The sequence below is a fragment of the Oreochromis aureus genome, linkage group 5 (assembly GCF_013358895.1).
Source record: "Oreochromis aureus strain Israel breed Guangdong linkage group 5, ZZ_aureus, whole genome shotgun sequence".
In the NCBI taxonomy this organism is placed as follows: domain Eukaryota; kingdom Metazoa; phylum Chordata; class Actinopteri; order Cichliformes; family Cichlidae; genus Oreochromis; species Oreochromis aureus.
In genome coordinates, this window is record NC_052946.1 from 30334464 (window position 1) to 30358520 (window position 24057).

Genomic DNA, 24057 nt, shown 5'->3' on the forward strand with positions numbered 1-24057 from the left:
AGGAGGTTTACTGAGGCAACAAATCACAAGGAACATTTTTGACACGCTGAGAATTTCACATAAAAGTCAGGTTTCTGATCTCTTTGTTTGATCTTCTTTCCCAACTTGGAAAACTGATAGAAAATGCTGATTGTGTCAGTATTACGTCAATATTCTAGCGACCCCCCCTTTTTCTATCCACGTTTTACCTGCCGGGACAAGCCCCATTTGGAGATAAAGCTAGCCCTGACGCTGACGCGCACTCGGGAGCGCGCACTCCGGAGTGGTTGACTCTCCTCATCATAAAGAAGCAAGAGACAGTCCGGATGCTCGGCACATCCCGGAGAGCGGACTACAGAGCTGCTGCTGCGCTGCGTTTCGGTCCTGTCCTGCTGCCAACCTGCAGCCATATGAGCGAACTGCTGTTTGAGGCTTAAATAACATCAGAGGAAAACAAGGAGAAACAAACACAAAGTAAGGAATCATCTCTGTTATAATTCTGGAAAAACGAATTACATCATTGCCAGAGAAAGTGCTTAGATTGCTTACTGTTGCGGCTAATATCGTTTCTTTGCTTTCCAAACATTGTTTCAGGTGTTTCTGTGACGTTTTTAAATTACTGCTATTTTATTCGTTCTGCCCTTTTTAAATAGATATTCATACTCAAACAGCAGACTGGGTCCAATTCCCAGTTCTGATGCCATCATGGACTTGAATCTTTATTTCTGAATCCTTTTATTGCAGATGTTTTAAACAGGATTGCTTCTGTCTGTAGTCCTTAATATTGTCACACAGGCTATTTTAATAACTTAATTAATGCTGAGGTTTTCCTTTCAGATTCACTGATTTAAAAAAAACGCGGTTTGACTGGCAGGCAGAGCGTCGCTCTTAACGGTTGTGAGCAACGAGTGAGTGTTTGCAAACATCGGATTAGATTTGGCTTGATGGCGGAAAAACAGATTTGACTCGACAATTAATTTAACTTTTGTGTGTCCTGCTGTCATGCTTTTAAATCAGATCAACATTACAAAGGAACTTAATGGATGAATGGTGTGGATAGTTATAAATGATCGGAGCGATTATCTCTTCCTGACAGCTCATTGTTGCTCACTGCACACCAAAGACGCTGTGTGTAACAGTGTGTGCGTGAGTGTGTGTGTGTGTGCTCGCGTGTTTGTTAGAGAGAGTGAGTGAGTGAGTGAGTGAGAGAGAGATGGGGGTGGGGGGGACTCTGTGTGTCACCTTGCAATTAAAAGTGAAAGGAGCAATTTTTGCAGACTCACTTGAAGGAGTTAATGCTAATTAATAGCAAGTCAATCAAGCAGGGGCGCATTAGACATGATCAGAGGGAGTGTGGAGGAACCCCACCGTGAGTGGACCTCAGGCCCAAATAAAACTGATTCGATCTTAAGTGAGTTGGAAATGAAAAGATAACTCAAGGACACATTTACAACATTTGATGTTCAAGTGGAAATTAATTTTGTGTCCTTTTCCAGATTCGGTTCAAAGACTTGGAAGATAGTGATTTGTCGTTAATGTTGTGCCTGGCAGAAGCCGCACACACTGTAATGAACCGAACTAGCATCTAGTCTACTGGTATCAAAGACCGATTGAAATTACCTCGAAAGAATCACTGTTTGTTTTCATTTTGCTCTTTCACTTGCTGCACAAATCTCCTCATTTCTTTCATCTTTTATTGATTTTCAGCCTAAAAGGCTACATTGCTAAACTCCCATCCAGTCTCCTCCACCGTGGTGTGAAACTCGCCTTGATCGCCACTGCCAAGCGTGGCTGCATCTGTTTGATCAAGATGCTTTCAACATTGGCAGGCAGTCAGTGCTGCTCGCTTCCACGGAGCGAGGGGGGAGAAGGGAAACTTTGGGTTCATATAATACGTTTGCATGCTTCACTTGATCATCTCTAAACAGGAGTACCCCCCCCCCACCCCACCTCGCTGACCGGTCAAACTGTTCCCATGCAGAATGTCCGGAGACAGACCCAGGTGTCCACATTTCATGGGTTAGAAAGGGGCAAGTATTGTTGTCAGCTGCTGAAGCCAGCTCTTTGTTGTTTGTTGTGTGTAAGAGGGGATTCAGCTGGTGCCCTTATCTGCCACAAAATAAGAGATGCCACGACACTTTGTTCTAATTAAGACAGGATAAATCCTCCCTCTCTTTCCATCTCTCTCTCACACTCCCGCTTTGATTTCAGTCTCTCTCCTCTCCCTCCCTCTCTCTTCCTGCCTCACTCCTTTCTTTCCCGCTCTCCTCTCTCTTAGAATTACATCTTATTTTCTCCTTTTCACTCAGTCCCCCCACCTCCTTTGTCTCTCTCATTCTCTTTCCTCTCTGTGGGATGCCTCTTGCTGTGCTTCTGGTGCTGTTTGTGTCTCACAGCATTTTTGGAACATGCCTCTATGTGGGTGTCTGGAGGAGGTTTCCCCGCTGTGAGTGTGTATTTGTGTGCATGCGATGATTGTAATAGAGAGAAAGCGTGTGTATGTGTGTGCGTCAGTGCATTCAGACGGGCGATAAGGGCCCCATCCCAGGATGTTGCTGATGTTACTTTGCATCAGTGACAATGTTCTGGCCTCGTTCCACATCTGTTGTACCTGCGACCAAATTACCACCGAATCATTTTGTCTCTCCCTGCTCCCTGCTCCGGCTCACTTGGTGACAGATGGACCTTCCTTATGGCTCTTGTTTTCTTTTTTTATCACCCTATGTTGCTTCCAGGGGCCTCCGCCATCCAATAAACACCTAAAAGCTGCAAAATCCTCCCAGTCTATGTGTGAATCCCATTGATATTGTTTGTGGAGGATTGGGGAGACAAAGCACTCTTATATTGCTGAAGTCAGTGGTATTGGCCCTTGAGGAAATGAAGTTTTATGGTGTTAACTGCAGCTTGGCAGACATGTTTATTATGCACAGGCATTTACTGGAGCTGTAATTTAGGTGCTTGTTATTGAGATGATATTTATGATAATTTGGTAGCATAAACTAGAGCTATTTTACAAATGATAAGGAGACTAGTAAGTGCAATACATCAAATATTCAGCATTATTCAAATGGAATGGAGCAAAACTGAGTTATATTTGTGACACAGCAGATTACACATCTATATTTCTTTGTTTAAATGTGCATTTTTTCTTCTTCTCCCGGTTTTCTTTCTGGTTCAAGCATAAACTCGAGCTGCTGCTCAGTGAACCAAGCAGCTGAAAAGAGATAGGTGGCTTTCCTTTTTTCCTGTGCAGCCACACACTCCCGAAGCGGCCCCTGGTCTCTTTTTGACAGCCTGTAATAAATTTGCAAATTGAGCATATGCTCACAAGCCTGATTATTAGCTGGTTGATAACTTTCTGCTCCAGTGGATAAGATCTACTGAGTAATTCTGACATTAATCAACAGGAGTGTATTCCTGAGTTAAACTTCAAATCGCTGTATGCGGCCTGGAAACAAGAAAAAAAAGTCTCGAAGGTGGCCTCTGTCTGACAACAGTCTGTTCCTGGATTCTTTGTTTGCTTTATCCTTATGGCCCTGCTGGTTGCTATGAGGGATAAAACAAGAGGAGCAGATGGCTCCTGGAGGTTTGGTGTCACAGCAGGTGAAGCTAAAAGATGCACACGTACAGCAGTTTAATACCAGGGTGGCCTCCTGTTCCGCCTCACTGCTTTTCCTCTCTCACTTTCCCAATATGAGCCGCAGATCTGGGTTCAATCTCTGTTAAGTCTATTCTTATATGAGTGTGTCCCGCTTAAGGGACTGACCAATTGATCAAAGCCCAGATAAACGCCCCTGATCTCATCAGAGCTTAATCATCCAGCCCTCTAATAGTGCCCCCTTTGCAATTTCTTGTGAGATTACCTATCATTTCATACTTACTCCGCTCTACTCTGATTCATGTGTCCCAGGTGGCACCACACTGTACGCCAGGCTTATAAAAACTGCTACAATATATATTGTGTTTTCTACACACAGTTAGAGAAAACCTGCTTTTCTCCGACCTGCTTCCAAAAAAATGTGGATTTTTTAAAACATTTTATTAGATTTTATATTACTACACACAGTTTCCCTCTGTACACTGATGAGCTCAGACACCAATAAATCTTTACACCTTTGAGAGTTGAGGTTCAAAGTATCATCCAAGATGCGTTCCTTTTAAAAATCTGTTTTTGTGTACTTGGTTGTTATTACTTCTGGACTTTAAATTTCCCATGGCATGATGTGAATCCTCTCCACTTCACATTATAAATATAGTTACACATAAACAGCCAAATATGAGCACCATAGTGCTGATGATAGATTTTTGTTGTTGTTGTTTTTGTTATTTGACATTAGGAGCAAATAATAAATAATCTAATTGGTTTTTCAGTTCCTTAAGTTTTTTTTCTCTTTCTAAGTCTGGATTAAAAAAAAGACACAACTTCATGTTATTTGACAGTCACTCACACACTTTGCGTTTTTTAGTTATTAAAGCCCTTTCCTAAAATCAAACGTTTCTGTCTATGAGAAGACCTAAATTTAGTTGTGGTAAAAACAACTTTTTAATATATGCAATTATAATGGGTTCCAATTCCTAATATACTGTTAAAAAACACTGTTGACTTTCCACCAAAAATGCAGCAATGCACAAACAAAGTCAGAGCCAAACCCTGCAAGGTTTCTGACATGAATGTAAAAAATAAAGGATTTAAAGCATTCAAAAGAAAATAGAAAGCACAACGAGTTTTTTGTGAGAAAAAGAAGATAAGAGCAATCAAAGTTGTTGTTGTTGTTGTTGTTGTTGTTTTTTAAGCAGAAAATGTGAAAGAAATAACCAAAACTGTCCCAACAGCGGCAGAAATCCTTGAACCCCCTCAGTGCTATTAAAAGTATCATTAAATGGGTTTTCGGAGCTTTTTATTCTTTCAACCAATAGCTATCTCACAGAAGCCATGAAAGCTAACGCCCAACTATAATTTGCTTGTTTAAATGTTGCCATTCAAGTTGCAGATTACCTCACTGTGGAATGAAAGTTGCCGGGCCACTCGTTTGGCCCGCCATCACCTCAGTAGCAGAGGCCCTGCTGTGCCCTACCTTCAACACACAGGCTTGTATAATACAAGCTCTGGCAAGAAGCTGTGTTGTTCATGGAGGTTGTTTATCACACACAAGAGACTGTGCTTAAAATGTGGAATGCCACCCGGAGTGCTCCATTATCATCCCCATCCTGTGTCTCCTCAAAGGGCCACCTGTTAGCAGCACATGAAAGTATGAGAGAGGAAAACAGGGAGCTGCTATGCCGAGATACGTGGCCTTCCTCCTTCGCCGCCTGCTTTCTCTTTCACATAGCACATCTATGAAGACCTTACTTTGGAATGGGTGCCTTCTTTTTCTGTGGAGGTGTAACAATGTTACTTTTTTATACTGGGAAAATAATTTTTTGAAGAGCCATGTTCTATATATATATTTTTATTGCTTAGCTTCTCCCATTATCTCCAATTCAGGTGATGCTGCTGTTTCTAACTCTACAAACAATGTGCGTGTTAATCCTAAAATATGTAGGTGTATGAAAAAATTCCTGACACAATAAACCATCAATAGAATAGATGTATTTCTTTAAAGAAATAGTTCAAAATCTTTGTAGAAATTATTTATTTATTCCTCTTTAAAGCCGCCTAACCAAAACTACAAGTTTATTCAAACAAGAAGCCATGAATTAGGTACTAGAATGCATTAAAAAGATGATCGCACATACATGATTTTGATTTCTTTAGTTTTTTTAGGGCACTCTGATGGACTGGTGCCCTGGTCCAGGTGAAGGGTGTACGCTGCGTCTCACCCTGTGGTAGCTGGGATAGGCTCCAGCCCTCCTCGCGACCCTGATAAGGATAAGCAAAGAGAATGGATGAATGATTGGACTTTATTTCTTTAGTTTATTTAGAGTCCTCTGATGGACTGGTGACCTGGTCCAGGGTGTACCCTGCTTCTTTCCTCATCACAGATAGGCTTCACTCCCTCCAGATAATGAATTGTATAACTAGGTAAGAAATGGACAATATATGTTGTGTATGAATTTTTATAACTAAAAGTCATTTTCGGCCATAGTCACCGGACAAAACTCTTAAATAGATATCAGGTGTGGTCTAAAGCTACATGACTAAACCTGGAATGTAAAAGCATATACACAATAAAAGCCTGTAAAAGAAAAAGATAACATACCATTATTGCTATAGTCACTGTATAAGCAAACAGTGACAGAAATAATTGTGTAAGCAACTAAAGTAAGAGTTAGAGATAACAGTAACAGTCAGCTTTCTCAATCCACTAATTGCCCGCACAACTGAGCAATTAGAGCATTAGTAGGTGTGATGAGGTCAAATGGTGAGTTCTGAAAAGGGTCTGAGTTGCCAAAGCTGTTTAGCTAACAGACAGGCATGTATCACAGGAGTAACATAAGCTGGGGCATCGCTTATGTGGCAAGAAGGCACATTTCCCCAGATGTCAAGCCATTACTGTGATAAATGTGTACAGAGGACTTTGGAGATGTAATCCCTTAATCAATCCCCTTGTTTCACTGCCCTGCACCACAGTTAACTTTAAATGTTTTGTTTGTTTCCCTTCTAAATCACCCCTTTGACCAGATAAGATCCAAGCCACTCGATACCAGCATCAATTCATGTGTCAAACAGACAGAGTGTAATCCCAGCTAAACACTATATATATGTGGGCGACACAGCTGATTACCCTCCCCTTCGACACTCTGCGGGCCTGTTTGACGATAAAGGTCTCGCCTCAGTGGCCAGCCCCACACTCTTGTTTGTTTGCTGCACAACTGGTCGAACTCCCGGAGGCAAACGGACAACGTTTGCCTTTTTAAATCCCTCGGAGCAATGCCGGCACCCGTAGTGCAAACTTCCCCTGACATCACCAGAATCCTCTGCAGCCCGCTCATCCACACACCCTGGCACCTGTGTGCTGTGTTTAGAAACACCTAAATAACTGACTTTAAAACCAAGGGTGTGCTTTTTCAGCTTGGTGTGTGTGCGTCACTGTGATAAAAGAACTGAGAGCTTATCAACCCCCCCAACTCCACCTTGGAGACACACACAGCACATGTGCCCACCATCACTGATGGCTCAATACTTTCCCTCATTGATTTTCTGTATGCCCTGCACTGCCATTTGTCTTTTAACACAAAGGAGTTACCTGCCACAGCGCCATAATAGCACTGTGTATGTCTGTCGCAATGGATTGTGCTGGCCTATTTAAGTGGAGGAGAAAACAAACCATCCTGTGTACATGATTTGCCATTAAGTTTGGGGTTTTTTAAAATACAGGGCAAATTGTGTTATGATTAAAGAAATAAACAAACATTTTCTAACATAAGGTGCAGATCAGTGTAAGCATCTTTAAAGGTTAATGACGGCTAGAACACATCAAGTTTTATAGTGAATAATTTCTGCAGTATTGAGAGGTCAACATGTTTTAATAGATTAATTTCGTCATTATGACAGTTATTTATTTTATGAAATTACTTTATTTTTCCCATTATTTATTTTTTCATAATCTAATTAATTGCTAGTAAAATAGAAATAATTTCTCACATCACAGCACAGGGCAGGATATCTAGCAGGACGACTGTAGAAATTGGTTCTAACATAAGCACATAGTACTCTATTGGATTACAATTGGATCTGAGCTTCATTGCAGTGCATGTTGGGATATCAAGATGGGAAAACTATTTTTACTTTTTTATTAAGCACCATTTCATTCACATTTGGATGAAGTGCCATTGTAGATATACAGAACCTCATATTTTAGTTCAGTCACACCTCACACATATGTTGACTTTTGCAATGAAAGGTACGGTTGGAGAGCACTTGAGACCGTTGAATAAGCAGTGATGAAGCATGTGCACATTGCAGTATCTCATAATGAGTAAGGCATAGAGGTCCTTGAATGAAGGGTGGAAAATCATTTTTTTAAATGAACAAGCATCTCACCATTGTCTCTTCAAATCCACCAAAATAAATGTGTGTGCTCGAGAGGCTGGCAGTGAAGTAGTCGCAATTTGTGGGATGATGAATACAGCAGAGTAGAGTACTCATCACAACACTCAAGGACCTGTGGTCTCCCAACTTTAGCTTCTGCACAAAAAGGCGGATAGGCAGAGCTAAATGAGGGACGCCCCTTTTGGAAGGAAGTTGCTCTAATTGTCTGATATTTTTCCAGAAGGACATGTCACTGAAGGAAATAATAATTGTTCAGGAACAGTCGTAGGAGAATGAAGAGGTCACAATTTATTGGAAAGGGAACTTGCAATATCAACTTTATAATGATGCTAGATGGAAAACCTGTGGATCATTAAAATAACTGGAAATAATGTTTAATGTGTGTACATTAATGTTTGTATATTTCTTTTAGTAACTTTTATTTTGGATAAATGCAGAATATGCAGATTATACAAATTATATAATAAAATTGAGTGCTGAAAGATAGGCAACTAGTATTTGATACTCAAAACTAATTGTTTTTTAAGATGTACAAATCCTCAACATAGCTTCTGTACTTTTGTGGAAAATCTGATCAAATCTGAAGACACCGCAGAATAAATTATGTGCAGCACTGAGAAATATTTTCTCCTCCCAGTAGGTGGTGTTGTGCTGGACAGACAATGGCTCTCTCCTGGAGTATGTTGCTGCTGTTTGCCACCCTGGCACTGTCATACAGCGCTGAGCATGGAGCTCCTCATGGCAAGAGGAGGCAGGCGCAGACCTCAGCAGGTGGCAGCAATGCCCTACAGCACCGCTCGCAAGGTCTACAGGGCCACGGATATAGCAGGAACCGCAGAGGGCACGGCGGCCGGGGTGCCAAGGCTGGAGCTGGGCTGCTATCTCACAGGCCCCTGCAACCCTTGGCCAGACCTGAGGATGATGGGACAGGCCTGGAAGGTCTCAGCCCAGTGAGACTGGAGATGGGTCCAGGCAGGGACAAAGACAGAGCTCGAATGAGTGTGAAGAGTCCATCCCAGGTCCAGGAGAACCACCTTGTAGGAACACGCAAGGAGAGAGGGCATGGGCATGGAAATGGACATGGGCACCATTCTGAGCACAGGAGACAAGGGAGCCGGCGTGAAAAGGGGCGTCACAGAAAAGGTGAGTGCACCACAAACCTACACATACATTTGTGCTCAAAAGTTTGCATGGGCATGAATGTCATGGTAATTTGGGCTTTTTCATGATTTACTTGAGCTGTTTTTGACTTTTCTTTTTCCATTTTGGAATGAATGTACAGCAAAGATCTTTAATTATTTAAAAAAACAAAACAAGGATTGGTGTAAAAATTTTAGTCTATTTTGTATTTTCTTTGATCTATACCGGGTCAAAAGTATGCATACAGGCTGAAATATATCCATTTACTCACTCAATTTGTTTTGGTGCTGAAGGTTCTGCAATGTCTTTTAATTTGACAAGACCAAGATTTATTAACTTCTTGTTATCATAATTGACTACATCAGGTAGTTTCTATTTGCAAGCACAAAAAGGATTTGTTTAAAAGCACTCAGACCAATATGCAGAACAATGGGAAAATTCAAAGGAACTCTGAAAGTCTAAGAAGGAGAATTGTAGATTTACACGTGTCAGAGGTCTATGGAGCCATTTCTAAACAACTGCAGATCATCAAATAATCATCAAATAGTTGTACATAAGTACAAGTTATTCACATGTGTCACCACTTTGCCTAGAAGGTCAGACAAGAGAAAAGTACCAGTGGCACTGTACAAAGCAGATGAAATAATGAAGTAGGACTACCTCCAAATTCCTCAACTTCACCTCAGATCATTGTCCTGCTAGGATATAGCAATGTTCCAGCATGACAATGATCCCAAATACAAACCAAAACTCTTTTGGATGGGATAAACCAGGCTAACATTAACCTGCTGGAAAGGCCTTCCTAAGTCCCCGACCTTACACCTATTGAAAATTTGTGGCCTACATTTAAAAGCCAGGTTCATGCCAGGAAATCAATTAAAATGAATTCTTTAAATGTCTTCTGTCAAGATGAGGGATCAAATATTCAGGCAGAATTATATCCAGAGGTTTGCTGATTGCTACCAAAAGTGCCTCAAAGTCTCACATTAAATGACATTCATATCCATGATGACTGAATGGAAACTTTTGACCACATCGATATACATACATCAGAGCCATTTAGGGGTTTCACTGCAAACTACAGGAAACTTTACACAGAAGTCATGTAGCCTCAGCAGGAAAATGAAGTTTGAATCAATTCAAATGAATGACAAATGAACTCTAGTTGTGATAGTACTGTAGTGTGGTATTATTGTGTACCTATACACTACTAACATGGAAACCTGAAAGGGACAATGTCATTGTAAATGTAAATGTCAGTTCACCCAACTTGCAAAAGACATGTTGTCTCATAGGTACCAATCTACATGACAACTTTCTACACTCCATCTCGATATTAAATGATCAGATGTCAGAATTTAAAACATCAATTAAGAGCAACATCCTTGCCTAGATCTATGGTCATTATATTGATACTGATATTGCCAAAAAGGTTTCACGAGTAGAGGAAAGCAAAGCAAAAACAGTTAAGTTAAGCATCCCACTCCATTTGTAGGCAAGTAGCCACGCCTCAGGGGCACAGCTAAAAAAAAGGTCTTTCTGTACATTGTCATTCTTCCCATGGTGCTCAACAGAACAATTGCTGTTACCTTAGAAACCACTGTTATATGTCATAACACTGTCAATTTGATCGAGTGGACAGTTTCAGCAGTTCTGACCCAGACAAACCTGTTTGGCTTTGAACCTAAATTAATAACAGTTACATTTGAAAGGTTCTGTAAATATGACATAATGTGACAAAATACAGTACTTTCAGGTATTAAAAGGAAATGTAAGAAGCTCAGGGACTGCATGACAGCTTGAAATACATTCTCATTTACCTCTACTGACTCTGATTTTATGTTATGAATGATTGTGGAGGTGAACTCAAGTTTTTGGTCTGGTGTTTGCAGAGGTCCAAACTGTGCAACAACAGGAACATCATCGTGGTGCACAGATGACACTGAGAAGCTTTTTATTAGACTCGTGCTGCAGAATAAATCATACTTTATGGAAACTTTGAAGAATTAGTCATAGCAAACAGAAAAACAACAACAATAGCAACAAAAATTAAAGGTTAAAAACATCTAAACCCCTTCAGTTTGAAATGCCATAGTGACAAAACTGTCTCATCTTAACTGCAGTTCAATATTAGTTTATTAGTATATTTTTATTGTTATTATTATTTTATATATTAGTATTTTAGATTAAACTTTCTGTAATAATCTACTGATATGATTTGCTGACATAAAAAAAAAAAAATGTATCTCTCTCTGTTCAGGGTTTTCTCCAGAGCTGAGCTCTGCATTGAAGGACAGAGATCTATTTGAGGATCCTCTCTCCTCCTCTGCTTCTGCCACCTCCCCCTCCCTCAGCATGACCCCACCCAATGAACCCCCTTCCCCCATCATTGGCGTCTTTGGCTCCGGCTCTTCTACGGTTACCACGGTGATGAACGAGCATCCCCCAACGCTGTCCCCGGCCTCAACCAAACCCCAGGTAACCAACGAAACTGGAGTGGTTATTAAAGGCTGGGTGTGTTGTGCCTCAGTGTGATTTCAATGTGTGGTGGAAATAGAGTGAAAATGGGCCCCATTACAGCCGTTATGCTGCCACAAGCCTCATAGCTCATCATAGAAATGGCACTCTCTACAGTGTGAACCCAAAAGTGCTGCTTGTGAAAAACGTCCTCCAGCAGGCCAAACTGGCTGGTTTTTGGTCACAGTTTGTATGATGGATATGGCCTGTTCTGTATAACAAAACGGCACCTCTGGAACCCAAAATCATGGCGTTCAGAGTCCAGCAGCACATTTTTCTGTAACTACCTTCCTATTCCTTTATTAAAGACCACCTCAGGGCAAAATCTATGGGCGCAGAGAGTCTTTTTTTTGTGTCTGGCTGGGCATGTGTCATGAAAAAATCTGCAGGGGTTATGAGGTATCACTCACCCCCCGTCACAGCCACCCAGCATGATGCTTCAACAACATTTATAATGGAAAATAATAATATATGGTTTCCTGAGACTCCTTCAGTCTGTTACAAATGAAATGTGGGGACAGAGAGAGTCTCTACATCAGGAAAGTTTTTATATTTGCCAAAACTGCCGTTAACACCCAACAGCCTGTAATATGTTTTGGGGAAATTTCTGCCATAGGACGATTTCTGCCTCTGTTTCACTGATTTTGTTGAAGAGATTTATTCAACACAACAAGTAAAACAGATTTCAATTGCCGCTAAAGTAAAAATTCAACTAGTTGATTTTCTATATAAAAATATGACAGTTAGGAACTGTTGAACTGCAGTTTGAAGAAAATTGAAGACATTTTGTGTTTCTTTTTAAATGTTTCTTTAGCGCTCACCGTCCCCCATTAACTTGCGTGTTGTGTGTGCATGCTTGACACCTTTTTCAAACCATTAGTAAATGTTATTTCTTTCAACCACGACCCTTCTGTAACCTTAACTGCATGTTTACTACTAAAGTCCTTTAAACCTTCATCTTTCCCAAACCTAACAAGCTCCTTTTGTACCACAGTCTAACTAAGCCTTACTATTGTGCTGTCACTAAAAATGGTTATTACATAGAGGTCTGCTTTTAGTGCTGCTTCTCTGCAGGCAAAATAATCCAAAATTATCCGAGTCATTTCCATTAAATTTGGTGGAGCACAGGCAAAGTGAGGCCCATCCAATTTTGAGTATCCCTTTCTTTAAAACTGCACGACGAGCACTGACCTCTGCAGAGTTCTTTATTTTTACACAGTAATTTTTAACAGCACATCTTAACAGCTGTAAGTTTAAAACAAACAATGGTTTTTAGTGAGGACCCTGGCGATGAATCATCATGCATCTTAGATCTCCTAATCACTCCTGATGGCATGCTCATGTTTGATTCATGAAACCTTGCTTTACCAAATATGTATGCCTTAGGATTGATCCTTTAAAAATAACAGCACATTGCTTAGTCACAACTGGAGTGAAAGACGAAGGAAAACTTTTTGGATGAGATTATGGTGATAATAGCAGAGATTATAGTCAAGCATTCTGTAGTATTTAATGGACTAAGCACTCTGACTGCTGACCAAATGAATGTAGTGCTGAAGTGTGTGGTCACTGCATTGAACAAGGTAGAAGCAGACAGACAGAGCTGGAAAATTCATCCCAGCTTTGGCCTCAGATGTATCCTGGACCTTATAACCAACAGAAAACTTATTTTTACATCAAATCTAGAGCCTGATTAGAAATAATTTCCTCATGGTTTTCAACTTAAAGTCATTCTCATTAATGAGATCCCTGACGTTTTGCTGCCCTATAATAATCTCACCCTAACCCATTGATTCTCTGATTCTTATTTACAAAAGGTCACTCGTCCTTTTTAGCTCATCAAATAAACAACTGGCAGTTGGATCATTAAAACAAGTGACATTAGGAATGAGGATGTTGGTGCAAGCTACCAGGACACAGGCGGGATGAACTAGCAAAATGTGATAAAACTTTTGAGTGGCAAAAACACAAACAAAATATTTCCAGGAATGGTCAGGCTATTTTCCAGGGGACTGACTGGTCTGTTGTTTTGATCTCTCATCTCAAATGTAATTTGCTCTGGAGCGGTTAAGCTTTAAGACATGAATCATCCCTGTAACACTAAAAACCCAGGATGAAACTTTTAGTTTCTTTGCTTTCCTTCTAAATCTGCTTCACATTAAAGGAGGGGAAAAAACAAAAGTGGGTAAAATAAAGACATTTACAATACACAGAAGACACAAAGAGACTATAAAGGTACAGACAACTATGTTTAAAACACGACAGGTGAAATCAATTAAGACAGGATAAGGAAAAACAACAAAGACAGGGAGTAAAAAATATATGACACAGACAAAGATCTTTCAAAATAAAATAGGGTGTCAATGCACGCACAAGGCAAGAATGGGGAAGCAAAGCAAACAAGGAAAAGGACAACGCTCAGGAAATGCAAAGGAAAAAGTAGAAAAGAACTATGACTCTTCTGAGACCCCAGAGAGCGCAGGAGCATACTGTACTCTGACAGCAGTCAAATATTATTGGGCCAAAGCAGAAAAAGCTGTTAGCCTCTCCTGAACCCAGATCCAGTTGTACGAAGATGCTGAGAGGCTTCTTAATTAATGTTCGATTTTATGCTGATGGTTTAATGAGCAGTAGAGGACAAGCAGGTAGCCCCCTGCAATTAAACTGATTGTTATTTTCACAGGCACATTTCCTGAGGGTAAAAGGACACAATTTGGATCCAAGAGGAGCTTTTTTTTTAATTGATCAAGCAATCCCCGTGAGATATCACAAAGTCCTACTGTGTAACATTTCTATTTTGTTTCACCTCTCTGAGGAAAGTGGCAGTAACCGTGTTCTTATGGCTTTTATTCACGTTAGGGATGTCTTAGCAATTCATCAAGAAGTTTTGCTTTATGACTAGACCATCAAACGCCGATCTCCACAACAATATTTTATTAAAGTACTTTTATATAAATTTGGATCAGTCACAAGGTATTAAGCTACTGACATGAATTTTGAATATCCTATTAGGAGCCTCAGAGTGCTATGTTTATGTGCCATGCATTACGCAGTACCACATGTCCTGTACTAGATTTTTTTAGCCATTCTTTGAGCCGTATAAATAGGCAGAACAGGAAAAAACTATTAAAGATAAGTAAAGATTCACAAATAAAGAAAAGGCAAGAGCAGCTAGAGGGGCAAAAATGTATCCATCCTAAAACAGCTGTTTTCTCCCACCTAATACAACAACACAATGGCTTTTTGATGATAGGTGATCATGATCTTGTTTTTAGAAAAAGTCCTTAAAAGGGACCTGTTATAATTATTATTTTTGTCAAGTACATTTCCTTCAAATACAGCAGATATCCTTAAAAGGATCTTCTGTATTAAGGATATCTTCTCTGTGTTCTCTGGCTTTGAGCAGATATGTCCCGCTTACCAGCTGTTCAAATCTTCTGTTTGGGAGGAACAGCCAATTAGAAGAAAGTTGGCCTAAAATAGCTTGTTTCAAACAGAGAATGAACAGATGCAAGGGCCTGTCTCCATCTAAGATAGAGCAAAGATAAATAAGGATCATTTTAAACTCATAACTGTGCATAGGTACTCGAGAAGAGTCGAAGAATTTGGTTCAGCAAACCTTGTTTTATTTTCTTTGACATATAGGAAAAACAGTTTTAAGTGGTTCGGGTCTTTTGGGTGGGCTTTTGTCTCACTCAGTATAGAAACCATCATTGTCAACCATCATACCTATAGTGCATCGCATGTTGCACTCTGCCATCCTGACATAAATGCATAAGGCAAAGATTTTCTTGCATGCTAATCACTTCCATTTGCTTTCATAGCTAAGACAACAACAAAACATAATGAAGTAAGAAATTACATTTTGTACCTTTCCATAACTGCAATGCAATTTCTTAAAAAAAAAAATACAGCTGGATTTCACTTAAACATGTCACTTCAACATCCACTCTGTGCTGTGTATGATCTGCAGGCAGTGGCTGTCCCCACTGACTAGAAAAGAAAAGGCATTTGTGCAATGAACTGCAAGTCTGTAAACTGTTTATATATTAACCACACAAGTTCTGCATGATGTGTATTTGTATGCTGGTGTGTGGCCAGCCATGTTCTCTGTTACCAATCGATTGGTTTTTAAAGCTCTGCTGCTATCCCTGTTGTCTCCGTGGGGATATTTTATAAATCAATGAAACATCACTGCTGCTGGTCACAACACAAGTCCAACGAGTTTCATTAAGAACACACCGAATACATTTACTAGCAAAACACAGTGAGAAAACCGAAATACACTCATTTATTGCTGCTGTGGTTTAATTGAAACAACTAAGCATTCATCACAGATGACAGAAATGTATTTACTGTCTGTGCTTGATAATGTCAGTATATGAGTATGGGTAAAAGGTAAGGTGTAGCTTCAAGGTACACTTTCATTTTCAGAGGTCTGGACGAGGAAAAGGACAAGGAGAGGTGATGCCAACGTTGGACATGGCTCTCTTTGATTGGACAGATTATGAGGACATGAAACCCGCAGACAACTGGTCATCTTCCAAGAAGAAAGGTTAGTAACGTTACTTTAATTTAAGCAAGCATGCTAGATGAAAATAATTCTAATTATCCTCATTATGTGTGATTAGTCCCATATATTTCAACTAACAACACCTCTTTAGCCACACTAGCAGCTCCCCAAGATATTCCTAAGGTATAGAAATACTCAATATCTGAACGTCTGTGCTCATTATGACACTATGTCTAACAGCTGTAATGTTAGGAACAAATACAACTTAAATTATTTTCTTAGACACGGCAGTTCAGTCATTGCAGATTAAAGAAATCTGCAGAATATTAAAAAAGTATTCAAAATTAAATATTTTGTCTTTATTGACACTAATGAAAAAGAAAACCCTCCTGTACAGAGTCTGGATGCAACACATTTCCTTCAGTCAAACAAAAACACCACTCAGATTGTGCTGTTTAAAAACAAAGACAGATGGATGAGTTCCCACCTAGAACCCAGGGCACCAAAGACCTCATTCTGTGAAAACTCTTTGAGAAATTATGGATGAGGACCTTAGTTTTACTGACCATATTGAGACTGTAACTAAAACAGCTTCTGTATTCAACAAATATAGCTCAAGTGAGATGTGTCAAAGCAAGATGTCGAGAAGCTTATTCATGGCTTTATCTGTTGTAGATTTGAGTACTGCTATGCTGTCTGTATCATCCTTCATAAAAAGACTATTAGACAGCTACTGTTAGGTCAGAATGCTGCTCCTGCAACTTTAACAATAACTAAGAAAAGCAGTCAAATCAAACCAGTTATTGGCTCTCATTATTTTAAAAAGAAGTTAAAAACAGCATTAATCAACACTGCTGGACATTTTAAAACTATTTAACTGCACTTATTTTTCTTATGTTAATTTTTTCATAAACAATAAACGTTTATTTTAAAATGTTTCTTTTAATTTTATCTTGTAAAACACTTTGGATAACTTTGTTTGAAAGGCCCTTCATGAATAAACTTCCCTTGACTTGCTTGTGGCTCCACAGAAACATCAGGATATCTATGTTTTTAATTTATCCACAAGAGACCTTGAATACCGTCAGAAAATCTCACATCAATCTATTTAACACGTGTTCACTGTTTAAGTAAAGGCATCTGCTGATGGTGCTACAGAAAGGTTAGGTGATGTGCCATTAAGGAGAAACCTTGAATATCTGCATCAAATTTTATGGTAATCTGTCACCACTGTGGTGAAGAGATTGACTGACTCAATATTGCTATTACTAGAGACATGTTAGGATGGCTACAAACTGCATTATTGGCACTTTATTTAAATTATATTTTAAATTTAAACAACTTGAAGTTACGGTGGCCCTGAGAGGCCAAACGGACTGCAACTTAAGAAAACACCAGCAATAAGAAAAACGCTGCAAAAGCACACAAAACACAACGGAAATGGGGAAAAACGACAACGGAAATAGGAAAAAACTAAACACAAATAGGAAAAAAGAAAACACAAATAGGAAAAACGAAAACAGAAATAGGAAAAAACACATTTCCAAAAGCACAAGGGAAGTGTTTCTGGGGAGACAATAACCCGACGGACCAGTTGCACGAACCAAAATATGCTAAGAATTGCGCTGGGAGACTTAAAAGAACTGGAGGATCTATCGGTTTTGTGAGGAAAGAAAAGACGAGAGGTAAGTGTGTTAGCCTAACTATTAGCCTAAAAATCCATCATCAGTATTATATGAATCATGATAAAACACGCCTACCATGTTTTGGGTTCCTGCAACTGGTCCGTTGGGTTATTGTCTCCCCAGAAACACTTCCCTTGTGTTTTTTCCTATTTCTGTTTTGTTTTTTCCTATTTCCGTTGTGTTTTGTGTGCTTTTGCAGCGTTTTTCTTATTGCTGGTGTTTTCTTAAGTTGCAGTCCGTTTGGCCTCCCAGGGCCACCGTATGAAGCTCAAGTAAATGAAATATAAACTCAATACATATCATAATCATTTTGTAAGAAGTAACAAAGCACTTACTGCTGGGGGGCAACTGGAGGGCTTAAATCTGCCATCAGTGTTTACGGGTGTCATGTTAAATATGTGAAGTAGAACGTCATTTTTATACATGAGGATAGCAGCAAGATTGAAGGGGAATGTTTACAAGACAGTAATGAGGCCTGCTATGATGTATGGTTTAAAAATGGTGACACTGACAAAAAGGAGGCTGAGCTGGAGGTGGCAGGGTTGAAGATATTGAGACTTTCATTGGGAGTGACCAGAATGGACAGGATTCAATATGCATACATCAGAGTAACAGCTCAGCTTTGGAAACAGAGTTCGAAGACAACAGAAAAGATTTTTGGATGTAGTGAAGGAGGAAATTCAGAGGGTTGGTGTGACCTAAAAGGATGCTAGGGATGTGGGTCACATGGAGACAGATGATGATGGTGACCCCTAAAGGAAGCAGCCGAAAGAAGATCACACTCCAAGTATAATTTTGTTACTGCGTGAAAAACCCAACAGTTTGCTTGGATGACGCTGCACACTGATCAGTGGTTTGATGCTCAAAGAGCTGTTTTAATTTCTTGTTCTGCAGACAAAAGGCGGAGTAAGAACCTCAGCAGTGGAAATATGACTGTGGATGCTGATGCAATTGAACCATGTGACCACCACCTGGACTGTCTTCCAGGTCGGTATAAACAAGAATCATACTTATCTTCCAGGACATTACTAATTTCTTATCGCTCTTGGCAGTCATCTTAAAATCCATTTATTGACTGTTTATAAAGTGATAAAACACCACACAGACCATGTATTCACCAGCATTGAAAACAGTGTTTTACACTGTTAGGACTGTGGTGTTGGTGTTGTATATTAAATGTCTATGCACACGTATAAAACATGCTTGATTGCTAAACGATGTGTTTTTCTTGAACAAGGTTCCTGTTGTGACCTGAGGCAACATGAGTGTAAACCTCACAACAGAGGTCTCAACAACAAATGCTACGACGACTGCATGTGTGAGGAAGGTGAGAGATTATTACTTTAGTTTTTTACTCGCTATAGCATCATTAGGCGCTTTAGCATCAGCATCAGCTCATCTCTTCATGTGCAGTTGTGCATTTGGGTCACTTCCCCCAAGTCTTACTGTTTACAATTAAGATTTTAAAAGTCTTTGACTGGTAATGGGTCCCCAGAGGGACTAAAAGATTAGAGGCTGACTAACATAGCAGTAAACAGAAAATTTCAAAGTGTCAGTAAATTGAGATTTTTAGTGTTTCATGACATTGTTTTGAGCTTAAAGTTGTTCATTTCATAGATTATGTGATGATAATGCAGAATTCTAACAAATATTAAATGTAAGTAATTTAATTTATACCTTCTCAGCTACATTAGCATTGCTGATTCAGCTCTTTATTCTATCCTAAAATAGAGCATCTCTACTAATGTTAAAGTACAGCCTCTAGTCATTCAAAGACTCATATTTTATCCAATTCAATCACCTTTTCAGATAATGGGTCACTTGTTATCTTTCAGGGTTTCGTTGTTACGCTAAATTTCACCGGAAGCGACGCGTGACCAGGAGAAGGGGTCGCTGCGTGGTGCCGGAGTCAGTCAGCAGTGACCAAGGGGGTTTCATTACCATATAAAGAGGAGGTGGTGAAGGCCAAGGTGGAGGAAGAACATAAAGAATGACACCCCCCGCCCCCCGACCAAGGAGCCACATGACCCTGCTAAACTGACCAAGTACTTAGAGGTGATGACTTGCTGGTTTTTCCAATCAAACCCACAATATATAAATCACCCTGCTGCCAACACCTAGTCAGCTAAAGCAAAGTAACAGGTGGCCAAAGTGGAAATAACATTTCAATGTTGCATTGTGGGATACGTTATGCAGCCTAATCCAGCAAATCACCAACTTTAAGCACACTTGTTTTAATTTAGTGTTGTTCATTCCCTGCAGGAAGACGGCCTCTCCAAATTCTTTTCATTAAGAAAGCCTGCAGTTTTTTTGTCTTTTTATTTGCCTGGTTGAAAAGATTCACTCATTGGGTGACACATCAGTGACTGAAGTTTGTAGCTATCACACAGATTAGGTTTTAATATTTACTGCCTTCATGGTTCCTGTTGATGTGGTTTAATTTTTAGGCAAGAACAGATTTTGTAAGTTTTCATCACGCTGACCTGTTCAAAATAATTTTTAGTATTGCTTTAAGATCTTTGGAGTCCCAGAACAGTGGCTTTTACCGCTTCAAGACTTTTAGACCAAGTTAAATAAAAATGGAAACAAAATAATGTTAAAAAAAATGATTTTCTCTTGGACTATTTGCCGTGACTATGTGAAGAAGCGTGTCAGATTTCGTTCCCCGTCCTCTTCTCTGAGCTGGTATTCCAAACAACTGCTAAAAGTTATTTTTTAAATATTATCTAAACTGGTCTGCTGTCCTGTACTGTATATATGAATGTGTTTGAATTACCAACACCTTTTTTAATTGACACCACTGTTAAAAATGTGCTTAATGATAGTAAGATAAACAAAATGCTTGTCTGACCTTCCATTTTACATGTTTGTTTTATTTATTCAGTACTCAAACACGTGTTTATATATTCAGTTCTTCTGCCTGTTTTTATTTTTACAATTAAAACACTTACTAGGACGTACACTGTGTGATGCTAAGCTGTTTCTACACGTCTACACACTGTTTGGCAAAACCATCTTTGCTATTAATCCTAAAAAGCAAATTCTCTATCCTTTAGACGGTAATTTTATCGACACTATTGTGTGATGAGACACAAGGAGAACATTTCTAAATGCAATTCTTATATCGCATAAAACATTTATTTGAAAAAAGTGCTTTACTCTTTTGAATTTTTGGACAAGAAAACATTTGATCTTCTTTTAAACTAGTGCTCAAACAAATATGATTTAAAACAGACATTTTTTGTTCATTTTCATAATTTCAATGAATAAATGACAGATAAGTAAGTAAAAACACGCCTACATTTCCTAAAACTTCAAACAGATAAAGTGATAAGCGCCTTCTTAGGGATTGACAGGTGGAATCTGTCTTATTTAAACTTTGACATCATAGGGTCAAGTTTTTTCTTTGCTAATGAGGTGTACAGTGTCACAAATCTAAAGAGCTCTCCAAGGCCTTCACAAGTAAAAGGTTTTGATTCTTGTGAGTCTGCCATGAGATTTAAAAAGATTTCCAGATAGAAACAAATCATTATTCTATAAATGGTGCAGATTTTAAATAACTGTTCATTTTTCCTGGCTGCCACAGGAAATGTATCTCATTTTGAAGAAGTGAGAAAAAAATCAGTCTCCAAGTACCTGAAAATGTAATCACGGGATCTGCAGATAACTCTCACAACCATCTGTATCAGTCTACAATCTGAGAGACACGTATTTGCAGTCTAAAAAGAGAATTGGAGCAAAACTATAATTGGCCAGTGTCCATTTATACAGAAAGACAAGACCTATTAGAATAATGTGTAAGCTTCTTCTAACTTAGGCACGGTGCTGGAAATGTTATGGCTTGGGGTTGCTTTGCCGCCTCAGACATGAGGCAACTTGCAGTCACTGACTCAACAAATAATTATTTATCTTACCAAAGATTATTTAATTGATCATAAGAGGTTATCTTTAAGAAAGCTGGACCTCACGTGGAGAGGATTAATAATTTAAACACACTACAAGAAAATAAAAAGAAAGTCCATGAAGTCCATAAAGATTATTAAAAATTAAGAATAATGACTGCAAAAATATATGTCTGCTAAAGAGAGCTATACAGACTCTTGAGATTAACACATACTAACTTTGACAAAAAAATGTCCCATTTTAAATAACTTCTAAAAGAAATTATTTAAAAAACATGTTCACAGGTAAAGATAATGAAAACCACTCCATGTGATTACTCTACCGCTGGGAATCTATGAATTTTTGGCACTTAAAATATGGTATTTATGTTATAATAACACCATATTTTCCTTGTTTTTGATTAAATTAGAACAGAACAAAATCATTTACTTTGCTTATGCTTTAGGAAAATCTATGCTTTAGGCTTACCTTGACACCTACATGTGTTTATGCAAATCAGTCAAATTAACACCTGCTTTTATAATAAGTAAAACATGCAGCAGCCAAAGCCATTTAAAATTGTAAAAATAATAATAAAACATGCCAGTTTCACTGCCACTGCCAAGCTAGCAGGGTTGATGGTGAAGGATGATGCTTGGATTGTTAAATTCTTTGTTTTTTCTTTTGGATGTGAAATCCATAGGCAGGGGGAATAGCAGGAGCCATTGTTATCTTTACATGTATGCAAAATTAACACGATAATGGTCAACGTAGCACACACAGGCTGTGATGCAAATATTCAGACTTGGTTGGGTTGTTTGTTTTTGGCTCAGGGTCAAAGGAAATCACTGGAAATGGGTAAAAGAGCCACATGAGGCTGCGACGCTGCAGTTTCAAGAGGAATAAGCCAAACATTGTACCAACCATGAAATAATAATTCGAGTCAGTTTTGAATTTAGAAACTGAAAAGATGTGTCCTTGTATTCTATTATAAATAGGCTTTTGGAACAAAAGATGGTGGGGGTACTGGAGGGTGGTTCATCATTCTGTGGAAGAGGCAAGTCATTTAATAGTTTAAGAATAACATTTCTCAGTGTAAAAACACAAAAAGAATGTGAAATCTTCATCATCTTCAGTGCTCAGTATCATTAAATTGGGATAAATCTTTGTATGCAAGGGACAAGGCTGAAAACCAACGGCTGTGATGTTGAGTTTTGCCCTCAAGCAGCTGAAGTCCAGTATCCAGAAAGCTTTAGAAACCACAGCAAGTGATGCCCTCGGTTCTGAAACACTTAGAGCGTGTTGTTAAATGGAGAGGTGATGCAACGCGCAGTGGGAATCATGCTTAAGTGTTTCTGGCATCAAAGTCAAATTAAGCATATGTTTGGCTTCGTTTTTGTTTGTTTTTTGTTTTTTTTAAATCCCCCTTCTCCTATTTATATTTTAAACTTTCTTGGAAACAGGGTTGCACAGAATATGTAATTAATCCCCTTCCACCACTGGGCCAGAAGTTAGTTAGCTAGTCCCTTTCTTTCATTATCTTATATCAGAGTTTTAAGGAAAAAAGATAAAATCTTTATGAAGATGAAGACTAAATGGCTCTCTTTGATCGATACACTTTGTAATGTAAGCCTGTTTCAAAGAGAGCATTTTCCTTAATATGGAGATTTTTGAGGGACGAAAGAAGCACCATCTATCTTCATGTAATAAGATAATCTGCCAGCTACACTTAAGTCTCAGAATGCTTTAACACAAAGCTTACGACACATTAGAGCAAGTGCAAGAAATTACATTCAGTTCAAATTACACAAAGCCTCTGCAAATCTATCCATATCAATATTTCATTAGATGAAGAAAGTAACACAGATTTTTCTTTCCTAAGCACCATCTCAGTTGAACTACGATTGTGCTATCCTGATTTACAGGCACAAAATAAAAGCAACAGTCATGTATTTTTTATATTTACCTATGTCAGAGTGCTCTGGTAGAGTGCCCTGTTGAAACCTCGCCAACAGCCAGAGAAAAGATAGATTACACACAGCCACATCCCAGTAGGGCTGCAGCTACAACAAATGCATGTTTACCTTTCTTGAATTAATTAACCCCCACAGTGTCTATTTTAAGGGAACTTTTCCAAATCAGGTTACTTCTAAGAGCACATAGATGAGCAAGAAATGAAAAGAAGTCACATGGGGCTAGTCCGAAATCTGCCTCCACGTGTCAAAACATCAAAGAAATTATTTGTGCTCAGTTCAAATATTAGTTTTTTTGTGAGTGCTGAATCTGTGCTGGACAAAGTTGTGATGTTACACTACAAACTGTAACATTTGTGTGTTTATCCCACTGCA

The 24057-nt window shown here is 39.0% G+C and overlaps 1 protein-coding gene across 1 annotated transcript; it reads left to right on the forward strand.

Annotated features, from left to right (window-relative positions):
* The first annotated feature begins 223 nt into the window (after positions 1 to 223).
* On the forward strand, positions 224 to 20764 carry draxina (dorsal inhibitory axon guidance protein a). The gene is made up of 7 exons (XM_031733199.2): positions 224 to 453; positions 8610 to 9115; positions 11373 to 11590; positions 16064 to 16184; positions 18722 to 18814; positions 19065 to 19154; positions 19663 to 20764. Exons 2-7 carry the CDS (start codon positions 8635 to 8637, stop codon positions 19773 to 19775), a joined length of 1116 nt encoding a protein of 371 aa, XP_031589059.1. The 5' UTR covers positions 224 to 453; positions 8610 to 8634; the 3' UTR covers positions 19776 to 20764.
* Positions 20765 to 24057: the final 3293 nt, after the last annotated feature.